Raw genomic sequence first — 14275 nt, forward strand, 5'->3', positions numbered from 1 at the left:
GTGTGTGTTCTGCGGAATGTCCACTTAAAGCCTCCAGTGGCTAGAATATATACCACCGGGTCATCGCGAGGCTAGCCAGGTGCTAGCTCGTGTGCTAACAGGCCCCCAGGGCTCCTCTTGGTCGGCAGCCGGGTGACGCACTCGGTTTAAATAGTTTAATAACAACACCGAGCTGTTCTGCAAATTGTGGCATGCAGGGGAGATGTCTTTTTTGGGGCGTTAGCCTAGCTAGCTAGCTGCACAACTCGGAACTCACCTTTACGGGCGCGTGGCTGCGGCGGTGGTGGCGCAGGTAGCAATAAAGGTGGCGTCAGGACATCCAGGCTTTTAGGCACGCAGGGCAAATGCTGCGACGACAGGTTCTGCCGTCTTTGAATGCAGGCCAGCATGATGGCGCTTTACGGCTGCACACAGCCTGGGTGGACCTGCTGGGGGGGGGGGGGGGCAAAGGGAGTAGTGTTATTAGTTTTTTAGCATTGTCCATCTGCTTACTATTCAATTAATTTGAGGACAAGTCAGTGGTACTGGAAACCTAGAAATGGCCACCTTAAAATGGTTGCTTTAATCTATAATAGCAGACTTCCTGTGTCTTTTCAATTGTTTTTTTGTGGTTCTACTCATGATAGCCATGCCTACAAAATGATATTTTGCTATGTGGAATTGCCTTCGGGGGCTGAATTATCGAAGAACTGTATTCCTCCTGAATACCTCGATGACATTGTATTTGATTTTTTATTTTTTTTTTAGAGCGAGTCAGCCGTTTGGACCGCTGGTGCGGCAAAATGCGAAATCCCGAGGTTATCATAACATCGTATGGGAACGGGGTTATCTTGTTGTTGACAGTGTGCAATCTACACACAAAAAAAAGAGGACAATATTCTTGGAAAAAAAGGGCTGTATTCCTGTAAAGAAGGTTATTCATGAGGAGTTATCAGATTGGCGAAAATACGTCACACAGAGCTGGTCCAAAGCTAAAATAGGGAAGATGAATTACTAGTTTGTTTGTTTTAAATTGGCTAACTATCTAACTAGATGGGTAGCAAGCTATGATAGCTAGCTAGCTGGACGGATAGCTAGCTGGATGGATATATAGCTAGCTAGCTAGCTGGACAGATAGCTAGCTGGATGGATAGCTAGATAGCTAGCTAGCTGGACAGATAGCTAGCTGGATTGATAGCTAGCTAGCTAGCTAGCTGGATGGCTAGATAGCTAGCTAACTTGCTGGCCGGATAGCTAGCTGGATGATAGCTAGCTAGCTGGCTGGACGGATGGATGGATAGATAGATGGATAGATTTTTTCCTCAAAGTAAATTCACTCTTTCAGTAGTCTCCACAATAAATAAATAAAACGCAAGGCAAAGCAGCCATACCTTTATCACACACACACACACAAAACGTTAAACATAGCATCTCTACAAGTGTTTTTAAATAGAATGAAGTGAAATAAAATAAAGGTCATTGCGGTTTGAAAATCCAGAATAAGATGCATGATGAACAAAATGCTAAATGGTCACAGTGAGGAAATAATATTAGCAATAGCATTTGGAAGTAAAGGGCAGTGTGGCATGTGGCAGGAAGGATTTCCTCCGTCTGTCAGTGGAGCAGGGCAGTGACAGAAGTCTGGAGCTGAAGCAGTTCCTCTGCTTACAGAGGCTGCTGTGCATTGGATGCAGTCGGTTGCACATAAACTTCTTCAGCATCCTCTTTTCTGCCACAAATTTCAGGCCGCCAGATCCTACATTCCTCCTAAGTTTTTCCAACCTGTCACCATAGGTATGTACCCATGCAATTTGAATATAAGTATTTACGCCATAATTATTTGTAAATTATTTTGTAGGCGCCCCAAGTTATAGCTCGGGGATTCCCTGGACCGCAGTTTGAGAACTCACTTCCAAGTCATCCTTAACGTCCAAAGGGACCAGAGACTCCCTGTTGAAACGTCAAAACAAGCCCTCCATTAGGGAGTGCCAGGAAAGGGGAAAAGAGCAAGACGGAGAAAGGCTATCACCAGGGAATTCCCTTTTACCGGCAGACAATGAGATGTGAATGTTTCATTATAGCCATAGTTTGAAGCCTGGGACAGGGTGGGGGAGAGAATATAACAGCGGGGCTAGCCTATGATAATTGAAGCAAGAACATAACATGGCGTCAAACAGTACAAGCGATGACATTTTCCCATCTAAATTGAAATGGGTTCATGAATAGGTATTTTCTAATCAGTTTGGAACATCACATCTGATGTTTCAGCGTGTGGAAAAGCGCTGCACACAACAAAAGCAACGATAGCGCTTAATGCTAACACTAACTAGCGTCGTCTAATATTGCAACACCAGGCCAAGTTCCATTTCCATTCCCACAAAAAAAAAACATCACAGAAAGTGAGGTTAGAATTCATGTTATCTTTCTTTCAATATTGATGGATTGCACCAAGTAAAACAAAAATGTGTAAAAAAAATTTTTTTAGCTAATAGCTACAGAAAATTTGAAATGAAACACTACTGTAAAATGTCAAAAAGCTCAAATCTACTTGAGTACAGTATCAAAATATTGGTAATATCGTCCTTCCCATCGCTAAGTTCAGTGTTGAAGAAGTGCAGTCCACATTTTTACATATGTAAAAAGTGAAATTATGTTTAGAAAAGCGGGTCGCAACCTACAAGCTGAGAATCACTGCTATGATGTATAATAGATCCGATTTTTATTTTATTTTATTAAAGTAACTGCTTATGCTTACTGAAAAACACTGTAGAAAAGGACTTTTGAAACACATAATCACATAAATTGAGCGGGGGGGGTTTAAAAATATCACAATTAGGACTGTTTTCCAAAATGGTTAAATGACCCAAGGTCTGATGGAGCCATTTTGCGGGCTCTGCGTGTTGCTCAGTTGCTCCGACATCCTCCCTAATAGGGTCAATGGGCGTTCTTCCTGTTACAATAACATTACGGTCAGGGCTTCCAAGTGGGTCCTCTTCAATCAGCAGATAATCTGCGCTGGATACACGATGCCAGAGGTTGGAAAGCAGATGTCTGGCGTCAGCTTCCCCGCAGAGCGCCCCCAAACCTTCTCCTATGCCACATATGCCAGGTCTCCCGAGTTCAGTTTAATTCGCCTACCTGAGTTCAGCATATTATACCTTTTATTCAAGCCAAATTTGCACCTACATTTCATGTGCAATACAGTGCATTTTAATTGATTTTGATTTTGATGACATTATTGCGTATATATAAATTATTATTGTATTAATTCTAAATAAATAAAAAATAAATTTTTAGGCATGTCCCAACACAGTCCTTCACTAGCGGATACTGTATGTGAAAGAATCATTGATTAAGTACAGTTTAGTTGTATTTAACCTTTAAGTTTAATAGCTTAAAAACTATATCTCTATTGAATCATTATTTAATTTCATTTTCCCCCTAAAATCTGAGTGCGGTATTAATGTTCCAACTGCATAATATTGCTGTGAAATATTGGTTGTAATTTTGTTTTTGTCATATAAAAGTATTTTTTAGGAATACAATTATTTATTTATTTATTTTACAACCAGTTGCATATATTGGAGGACAAGAAGTCATATTTTATAGAAAGTGTGTGTTATATTTATTTGTATTTTATTTTTTTAGAAATGACATTTTTTGCAGATTTGTTAGAAAAATATAGCAAATGTTTTGAGAAAAATGTGTATTAAATTTTTTTTTGATTTTTTTATGCATACAATTATTGTATATGTTTGAGAAAAAGATGCATATATTTGATTTAAAATATAATTTTCTAGAAAGCGTTATTTAAAAAAAAGGGGGGGGAATTAAAATTAGATTTTTTTGTATATTTCTCCGAAAATACTGTAGCTCATTTTTTAAAAAAAAAGTTGGATTTTTTTTTTTTACCAAAATGTTTTGGATTTTTTTGTTTTTTAAAAAAAGTCATTTTAAAATAAAAAGTATCTTATATTTTTCAGTAAGAAAGTCACTTATTTTTTTCGATAAAGACCATTTTTGTGGTCTCTTACAAGTATGAAGTCATATGTGAATATGGAAAAGGTACACATTTTCCAGATAAGTATAATTTTTAAAGAAAAATGTCATAAAAAGACGTACCAGTATGTTTTCAAGTAAAAAAAAACAAAACAAGAACAGTTGAATATTTTTAAAATAAAAGTTTTCATTTTTTTTAGAAAAACAACCTAATCCTCGCCTCCACTGCATATTCGAGGTCTCCTGAGTTCAGCGTAAGTCTTTCTTTCTTCTGTCATGCATAAGGAGGAAAAGCCCCGGAAAGTTTAAGGTGCACGGGCGACTAATCTTCATCCGTCTCCAGTGACATCCGTTGAGGGGATAAGCGGCACAATGAGGCCCGGAGAAGGCTCACCGGGGGCGATAAAGACCATGTGCTTTGCCGTCCATCTGCTGTCCCCTACGGTGTTCCGATAAAGACGCTTTGGCAGTCATTTGGATTTTTTCCCCCCCTATCTTTTCCCAGCGTGGATTATGAGATGGCACTTTGTGAGACGATAACAAGGTCAGGAGGCGAGCAGTAAGGGGGCGCTTTTAATAGCGGTTGTATTAAGCATTAAATGTTAACTAAATTTTGATGGCGAATAAATTATTAATGTGTCGTCAAACTGGCAGTAAGAAAGCTGCTGACAATGTCATTGCTTTTTTGCTGAGATAACCAAAATAGCACTCCAGCACGGCCCGCCGCCAGTGTTGGCACGTTCCGCAATCCGCAGCATGCGGCCTGGCAAGAACCGGGCAGTGGATGGCAACGAACGGCCTTTATTGTGTAGCCGCACACAATGCACCTTAGCTTCTGGTCCAAACGGAAAATCTTGTCATTAAATGTACAGAACATGACAAGTCAACACAAACAACAAGCCTAACGGAGTTTTTTTTTGTACTTAAACGATGTACGTGAAAGAATCAACGCCTGAGTACAGTTTTACTTGGATGTTCTACACAACCGCAATTCTTCAATAAAGAGGCGTTAAGCTGTTTATTGCCACACCCAGCTGCTGTTTACTGTCAAACTAACAAAGAGAATTACATTTGCCTACTTCAAACAACCACGTCACCTTGAATAGCAGCTAGCTTAATGCTAACATACAATGCGAAATGCCAATCTAAGAACCCGGTCAATTTTGGTACCAAGCTGCATAGAGAGACTGATTTTTTTTTTTGCTATGTAACTGTACATCTAACTAGCAAACAGAGGTGGCAAATCCAGGTCCAGAAAGTAAAAACACTGCCACATTTTGGCTTTAACTCCTGATGCTAGCTAGCTAGCACCTGTGGCTAAAGCCAAACTGTGGCATGTTTTTTACTTTGAGGACCTGGATTTGATACCTCTGCTAGCAAAGCAAACTGCCTCTAAATTAAACCCTCTCACCCTTTGCTCAGCGGTACGATTACCAAGAAAATTTTGTAGCGGCATCAGTCAAAGTCGGGGAGGGGGGTAGTGGGGGTCAAAAGAGCTCTGCTAAATTATACAGGAAGCAGTGCACCTGTCTGACCCCGCGGGCTCACCTGTGGCCCCCGGCAATCCTTCAGGGGTCACGGTGAATACGGCGGCTAATTGCTAATCTGGGATGTGCGCCACGCTCACTCCGGAAGCTCGGTTAATGATTAGATGATAAGTGGGGAAGAAATAAAAAAAAGGGGTTGAGATGCTGCTTTTCACTCGCTGGCTGGATTAGCATATGAGTGCTATGCTAATGTTCTACTGGGGGGAAAAAAAGGCAGACATAAAAAATAGGTCAATTTAGTTGGAGGATTAACATGGTCGATGAATAACATTATTGTAATTGTGCTAATGAATTGTACATTCTTAACTATCATGTTCTGGAGTGGTCGCAAGACAATCGCAAGTAATTGCCACCTGTCCATCCCCCAGAATTTCAAGGGCCTTTATTAACTCACTCAATCCCAAAAACGTGTAAAAACGTTTTTAAATACTTTCTTTGTCCTTCCCTCTTAAAAACATGTTTTTAATTTTTTTTTTTTATTTATTTATGCAAGAGCATACAGAAGGCTTTGATGGAGCTGACATGAAAAGGTGGCTTAAAGCAAAGGTAGTTATAAAAAATAAAAATAAAAAAAACGGCCAGGAGGTGGCAGCAGAGTATAAGAGATCAGCCAGGGCCATGTTACAACAAGCTCTTTTTGTCAGTGTTTTCACCAGGAATGTGAATATTGACAAAACTTAGCTATATTCTAATGCTAAAGGCTGTGAAACGGAAACAGATATAAATCTGTTTTTTATTTTCCTGATGAAAGAAGAGACTCGAATCTTTCTTTTGGTAGGTTCCATGTTTTTTTATAGCAATAGAACACAGTATTCTGTGGGCCTTGCAAAATCATTCAAAATGTAGTAAAACAGCCGGGAGCGAAAGGGGTTGCTTCAGTGAAAATGGCTGGGAGTGAATGAGTTAATAGTTTCAATCATGGCCCTATGGCTGCAAAATTTAATCGTCCGATATTAGCTCTTTTAAAATAGGCAATAATTGACAGTTTTTTTATTTTTATAAATGTCATTATTTTTACCGATTTTTTTGAGATATTACAACATAAGACAAAGATTAATAGGCCAATAAATCGGCATCAGCTTCCAAAAATATTGTTCCTTATCAATCAGGCCCTAGTTTAAGTTATACATATACACCACAAACTATGATCCAAAACAATTTAATATCATGTCAAACTTGCATTTTAATATAATAATATAAAGCGGCGCAAAAAAAAAGAAGAAGAAGAAGCTCATTTAGTTGGAAGTAAACGATTAACAATGAGCGACAGTGACGCGATCAATGAATAACAAGCTTCTTATTGTGTAATGAATTGCTTATTATGTATGGAAGCGCTGCAGGATGCTGTCTCAATAATGGGAGGCAGCAGACAAGTAGTTTGACACACACTGACTGAAATAGACGGCAGCGCAGCTGCTGGACACCCCCCACCCCCCGCCGCCCCCCTCCCCTCCCTGCACCCTTCATACATTTTTAATAGAATCTATTACTTCTGGATTAGCCGATAAGAGCCGGCCTGCTTAAATTCTATAATAGTTTGCATAATTGCTATCAGCGCGCCCTAGAAGAGCCGCCGATTTCTCTCTCTTCATTTTCCGTGGAAGATATTTTTAAGGCACATTAAGGTTCACGGTGAGGATAATCAAACAACCTGCTCTCAAGGCCCCCCCCCCAAAGTCTGATCGTTTCCCATCCAATGTATGTAAAACGCACGCCTCGGCCAACACCAGGACGGATATCCGAAGCATTCGGTGGCATGTAAATCATGCTGCGCCCGAGCTGAAAAACACTGCCATTATTTTTCTCTGCCAACCTATACACAATAAGAAAACATGTTTTACATGAAGCGCAACCATGGACCATTTTTTGGGAACTGGTTCACATTGTTGCTCGGCACTTTGGTAAATAGTAAACAATTATTCAAAAAATAGGTGTTCAAACTATTTGATGCCACACCCATTTTTGAGGTTTACCGTCAAACTAAATATAAAACTAGAAGAAATACACGTCGTGTACTTAAAACAAAAAGTCACAACAACAATAACAAAGTAGCTTAGCCTTTAGTCTGCTAGCTTAATGCTAATGCTAACACATAACGAGAATGTGGCATTCAATCTGAATTGGGGACTTGTCTGTGCTTTTGACTACCAGTAAATAAAAGTTGTAGTAGGTCAAAGCACTAATAACTTTTTTTTTTTCCAACCAGAAAAGATTTGTCTGGCATTTTATGAAATACCAAAGTCAAACATAAGTCAAGAGTTTACACTCTTGGAAAAAAAAAAAAACATTCTATTTTTACCTGGATGGGCGATTCGAATGTAATTGTCATCCCCCCAAAAATGGAGCAATTAATTTTTTTTTTTAGTTTTTTTTTATCTCGAGCAAACGCACCAAACTCAAGGTAAAAGCGGCACACAGCAAGGGGTCTTATCTTATCCTCATCCCGGCGCGCGCGCTGTCGAAGGACGACGGCTACGCGGTCCAACCTTTGCAAAAAAGCCTTGACTTCAAAAACACTAACAGATGGTGAAAATGTTTAACAGACAGATAAGATGTCAGCATTTGATTGTGCTCTTCAAAGAGCAGAGGGAGAAGGTAAAAAAAGAAAAGAAAAAGAGTTAACAATAAATAGAGCTGGGAACTTCATTAATTTTGGTTTACGATGTTGTTCTTTTGTTGTGAGAATATGTGCCTGTGAGTACTTTGTGGCTGATCTAACCCTTAACCCTGGATAATCGTGCATGGTATGCGAATAGTTAGCCAGCTAATCAGCATCAAATCAAATGTTCAGCAGTACGGTCAATGAAACGCATCAGAAGTGTATCAACACCTCCGTCTCCCCAGCTAGCTAGCTAGCTTAGCTTTAGCATGAACTCTTTCATTGCCAACGACAAGGATTTATTACTGCATGTACAACATCAATTAAGCGCAATAACCGACCTGGAATCGTTTTGGCAACAATGCGGAACGGGATCCTGGTTAAAGTAAACAAATTTTAACTAAAAATAAAAACTTTTTAGGCGTTAAAACATTGTACTAAACGCTGGTGGCTACCGCTGTACTCCATTTTCTAATGAAATGAGGCGTTTTTTTTCCACAAAGATACACAAATCGCCAACATCAACATGATTGGGGATTTAGGGTGCAAGTCAGAGTTTTTATTTTTATATTACCCGACTACCTGTATTGTTCCACTGTTTGTTTTTAAATATGCATTGCTTCTAAAACTGTGACTATTGGTGCTATTGGTTAGCACGGCAATGGTGTTTTGCGTTGTTGTAAGCTTTAAAATTAAGCAAGCAGACTTTTCCCAAGGCAATTGTAATTCTCAAGCGTAATTCTCCATCATGCCATCATACGGCGCTTGTATCTCAAGTAAGTCTGGTTGCTCGTATGTCAAGGCACCACTGTATGTAAAACTTGTTTTGAATATTGTCATTTGTAGTTTCGAAAAGTGAAAGTGGCGAAACAATCGATAACAATCGCATTTTTTGGTGAAGAAACAACAACCTGATTTCATTTTCGGGCCATATCGCCCAGCACTGGCAACAAATAATAATAAATGTGCTGTATCTTCATTTGTCCTCAGGCCGCTTCCAGTTTACTGCTTCTCTGCGAAAGGTCAACGATTCCCTCAAATCATTAAAATCCAAGCAGCCCATGGATGTAATGCTCCCTGTGGGCGATAACCTTATGATAACCTCGCGGAAGGTTCCGGAGGGGGGGGCGGGAGGGAATTGGGTCACTGACCCGCCCTGTGTTCCGAGGGTGGGGTTCCTCGAGCGAGTGGCGAATAGTGATGCCTTCGCTTGTAATTTGACAGCCCGGATTATTAATTTGAAGTAATGGCGGGGGCACCGGCACGCAAGCCAAAACAAAGATTAGCCCGACTCTAAATAAGCCTGGCAGAACCCCCCACCCCCACCCCCCTCCGTCCCCGGTGACCCGCAGGGGCCTCCCCTGCTCCTTAACCTCCCACCCTTAACCCGTTTCCCTGCCCTTGGAAAGAAAAGACTAATTAGACACATTTCAAAAGATGGCAGCCGGCCACTAATTGCACATGGCAGCTAAAAGGTGATCACACAGGGGCGTACATCGCTAAGCAACCGAACCACGGGCGTCAGCCACCATTATCAAACCGTGTGCTCAACTCAAACGTGAGCCCAATAAGGGGCCGCTTCATTTGGAGTACTACAGTAAGGAAACTTCACAAATGCATCAACGCTCAAATTATTTTTGTTGCCTCATAAGAGAGCAAAAAGGAAGCAGGTGGCTAAATGACAAATTTCGGGCATGGGTTCGTGGACTTTTTTGTGTCTCCTGTTATAACACCAAATTTCACGCCGATGAGTATAACTGGCGGTTTGGGCTAATTTATCTTCTAACCTTCCAAATCCTTCAACTGACAATCAAATTTGACTCCATCCTCCGCCTACTTTAGAATATTCTTGTATTCAAAACTTTTATTCTTAAAGCGTACAGTGGTGCCTTGAGGTAGGAGTATAATTCATTCCGTGACCACACTAGATCTAAAAATGCTGCTGCCAGTTAGCACTGTCTCTAATGTTGCTCATATCTCGAGGCAGAAACTGACCAAGTGGCTCATATATATATATATATATATATATATATATATATATATATATATATATATATATATATATATATATATATATATATATATATATATATATATATATATATATATATATATATATTTAAAAAAGCTCATATTTCAAGACACTCGTATCTCAACATTCAAATCATCTTTCCCTGTTGAAATGAATAGAAATCAAATTAATGCGTTCCACATTTTCTTCATGCATGTACTCAACAGTATTTTCCTGTATAACAACATCCAGTAATAACTAGTTCTAAAAATGCTTCCGCCAGTTGGCACTGTCTCTATTGTTGCTCATATCTCAAGGCAGAAACTGACCAAGTGGCTCATATATACAGTGATACCTCGGCTGACGAACGCTTCAGCTCACGAACTTTTCGCCTCACGAACATTAAATTCGCGAGCATATAGTCTCAGCTGACGAACTCGTTTTCGGCGGACGGACCAAATCACGCGACACGAGAAATCACGAGACGCTGACGCGCGCTCACGGCGTCCCAGTTCATCACCCCCTTTCTTTGAGTGCGGACGTGGTTTGTGTTTGGTAGACATTTTGGACCATTTTGGAGTGTACTTTTGCTATCATGGGACTGAAAAAGACCCAACCACAGGCTAGTGTTAAGCCTAAGAAGACCTTTAAAGAAAATTATGGTCGAGCAGAAGAAGGAGATCATCGAAAAACACGAACGAGGTGTGCGTTTGTGTGACTTAGTTAATTACAATACAATAGCACATTTATTATACATAAAATAAGGTATATTTTGTGTAGTTTTAAGGCTTATTTAGTAGAAAATTATGTTTTATGGGGACCTGGGAACGGATTATTCTCATTTTAATGGTTTCCTATGGGAAATAAATGTTTGGAAGACGAACTTTTCGCCTCACACACACTTTCTGGGAACCAATTAAGTTCGTGAGCTGAGGCATCACTGTATATATATTTAAAAAAGCTCATATTTCAAGACACTCGTATCTCATCACTCTACAAGATGGCTGAACAATTTGAAAAAAATAATCAAATTGTGGGTTTTTTCCTCTCAATATTGCAATTTCAATTTAATATCTGATTATTATTATTATTTATTTATTATTTTTATTTTACTGTATTAGAACAAACTGACAAAATGCCTCCATTTGTTGGGTTTTCTGGCTTTTTGAGGCCCTCCAAAAAAAAGAAGAGGGTCTTGACACACCCTGACTAGACAAGCTTCAAGCCAATAGAAACTCCTAATTGCTTCTGTAAAAATAACAATCTCAAAGCTTTTATGACAAAGACAACATCGCTGTTAGTCACATCCTGTCCGTCTCTCCATCCAAGGTGGCGAAACAGCCCTGTAATCCCACTAAATTGTAGTTTTCCACCTTTGCCGGCCATAAACAGGATAGGATTTCACACCTGGCCAGTAATCATCTTTTAAAAAAAAGAGCCCCCTTTTTCCTTAAGCGCCTCCAGGACAACCTTCCACCCTGTGCACCAGGCGAGGTGCGAGCGCGCCACCTCCGGCCTGCACACAATGGATGCGGAAAGGCGCTTTGAGGGAAAGGGGGGTGGGGGGCGTGCGGGGGTGGGCGCCCCGGTACTGAATAGGGCCATGATAAAAACACTTCAAAGTGCTTTCCGGATCCACGGAGATGTTGCTGACACATGAGGCGCCTTTCAATAGGGGCACAAAGGCGGCGTCCATCGCACACACATGCACGGTATGGACTCCTGGTGCTGACAGGCAAGACAGGGGTGAGCTAACTTTAAAGCTACAGGGCCACATTTCCATTACTAAACAGATGGTCATCGTAGACAAAGTTACGTGTGGGGGGCGACTGCATTTGAAATATGTACAATAAATGAATGATTCCTTCACTCTTTTTTTAATTGACAATTGAATTATAATTAAACAACTACTTGATAAAAGTATATGCATATTTTTTATTATACCATGAAGTTTTTAATTTGCCAATTATTTAGTAAAATGTTGCAGGTACTTGAAAATACTAATATAATTGTACATCAATTTATTTGATAAAATACCCAAATAATGTAATATCAAATGATTAATTTGACAAATGCTTTTACTTTTTAAATACAATAACTGAATCACCAATTATTCAATAAAATTATACACAAACGTCAAGTACAATTGTTTATTTTATCAATTAATCAATTTATTATAAAACAAGATTAAACGTATATGTAAAAGTCCTTACATTTTTTACAATTATTTTAGAGATGAATAAAAACAAAGAAAATTCACATTACAATCAACCAATTATGTATTCATCCATCCATTCGAACTGCTTATTCAATAAAATAAAAACATTAAATATAGTATTTATTTATGTACAAAATCAACCAATTATTTAATTAGAAATGTATTAAAATATAAAACATTGAATGGATTTTTATTTTATTTTTTACTTGATTACTTATAATACATTTTCAAATTATTTATGTAAATAAATTAATAAAAATAATTTAAAAAAATGGAAAATTGCTAATTATTTTAATAAAATGAAATATTTATTAATTATGTTTTTTATTACAAATATTTTACTTTCAACAATAAAAAAGAGTAAATGCATTGTAATCAACCAATTTTAGTTTTAAAAAATCCACCAAATATTACACTAATCTTGAACAGGCGAATGCTCGGTGGGCCGGATTTAAAGAACTGAGCAGACCGTGTGTGGAACCCCGAACCATAATTTGCTCACCCCTCAAGAGCCATTGAGAGGCTAGATGCAAATCCTCGCTTGTCACGTTACAATAAAACATGTGCAGCTTCTAATTTACGATCATTATATCATGTGACGCTCATAAATAAGCATTAAAGCACATGCCAGGATTTTTTTTTTTTTATCAGTAACATAGTGTGTATGTGTATATATAATATGTCGTCCATAAAATGGTTTTCTTACAGAGTTTTCTCTTCTCATGCGGCTTGTTTATCTTCTCGGCGGCTGGCTGGTGGGAAGTCCCAGTGTATTCCTTCCCGGAGATTCCGCGATGCCATTGAACTCCTCGACGTATTCACCACGATGATTTTAATCCTTTCTTACCCCCCTCGGAACCCCGTTTGTTCGTCTGATAGCAGCTCCGTAGCTCCGCGGAGGAAGCGCCGGTGTTGTCGTGGTGTCTCCCCCGCTCTGAGAGACGTCGCTGAGGGGAAATGATGAGTGCAGTCCGGCGCTCTGGCCAAACCGGCTCCGTCCTCCGGAGCCAATCAATCAACGCTGCCTCCGCGGATATTCCCACGGTTCGGCCAATCAGGGGACGGAAGGGGAGGGTCGGTGCGGTGACGTCATTCACGTCAAACGGAGCACGTTGCTGTTTCCCGGAATTGCTTAAAGGGGAAGGACCCGGAAATCAGGAACAAGTGAACAAAAGTTTATTTATGTTCGTTTTATTTTGAGCCAACTGTTTTTGTTGATGTTTCACTAAAATTTACCTCGCTTCTCTCGCCAACATTCACCTTAGATTAATTGAAGACTCTAAAATTTACACGAAAATGTACTTAAGTGTGAACGTGAGTGGGACCACTTGTTTGTTTACTTATTTTGTATTACTTATTTATGTATTCTGAGAATGCGTGGCGACCAGTCCAGAGCACGCCCGACTTCTCCCACCAAAAGTCAGTTTAAACAAGTTAATTGATTTTTATTATTGATTATAAATTAGTGATTATGAATTGATACTTGGTCCAGGTCGACTCCAGTCCTCTTGTAATTACAATAAGGACAAGCAGTTTAGAAAATTATATAGATGAAGATATTACAAGCAAGATGTTTGAATGGTTACGGTGTAAAAATATATAAAAGCTTACCATTACCCAAAAACCTAAAGCGCTTTGTTGCAGGTAATTTATAATACTTATTATCGACCACGAGGTTGCCAGGCAACCCGAGGACCTTCCTTCGAGGCCAGTCACCACACCCGGCCTTGAAATTGCCCCCATACATAACATACTTGTTTGCCTTCTTGTTGAGGGATAAATGAGAAAATCAATACCCCTCTTGAACCAGCCTTCTTTCGGACACAGCCGGCAACGCTTGCTGTTGTCATACAAGTTTATTTCCTGGACGTAATTTGTTTTACTTTGTAAAATTGAACATAAAAAAATACTACTAATAATAA

The 14275-nt window shown here is 39.4% G+C and overlaps 1 protein-coding gene across 2 annotated transcripts in view; it reads right to left on the reverse strand.

Moving 5' to 3' along the window:
• The window catches only part of LOC144064056 (protein FAM222A-like), a 30093-nt gene extending 16768 nt beyond the window's left edge, over positions 1 to 13325 (reverse strand). The window contains exons 1-2 of one of the 2 annotated variants that reach the window (XM_077586239.1): positions 13060 to 13325; positions 257 to 425 (exon numbers count right to left, since the gene is read on the reverse strand). In XM_077586239.1, the coding sequence (XP_077442365.1) occupies positions 257 to 389 (133 nt within the window). In that variant the 5' untranslated portion in view covers positions 390 to 425; positions 13060 to 13325. Of the gene's footprint in view, positions 1 to 256; positions 429 to 13059 lie in introns of both variants that reach the window. The other variant, XM_077586238.1, reaches the window with a different exon arrangement.
• Between the last annotated feature and the right edge of the window lie 950 nt (positions 13326 to 14275).

Source organism: Vanacampus margaritifer, chromosome 14, assembly GCF_051991255.1.
Source record: "Vanacampus margaritifer isolate UIUO_Vmar chromosome 14, RoL_Vmar_1.0, whole genome shotgun sequence".
In the NCBI taxonomy this organism is placed as follows: Eukaryota; Metazoa; Chordata; class Actinopteri; order Syngnathiformes; family Syngnathidae; genus Vanacampus; species Vanacampus margaritifer.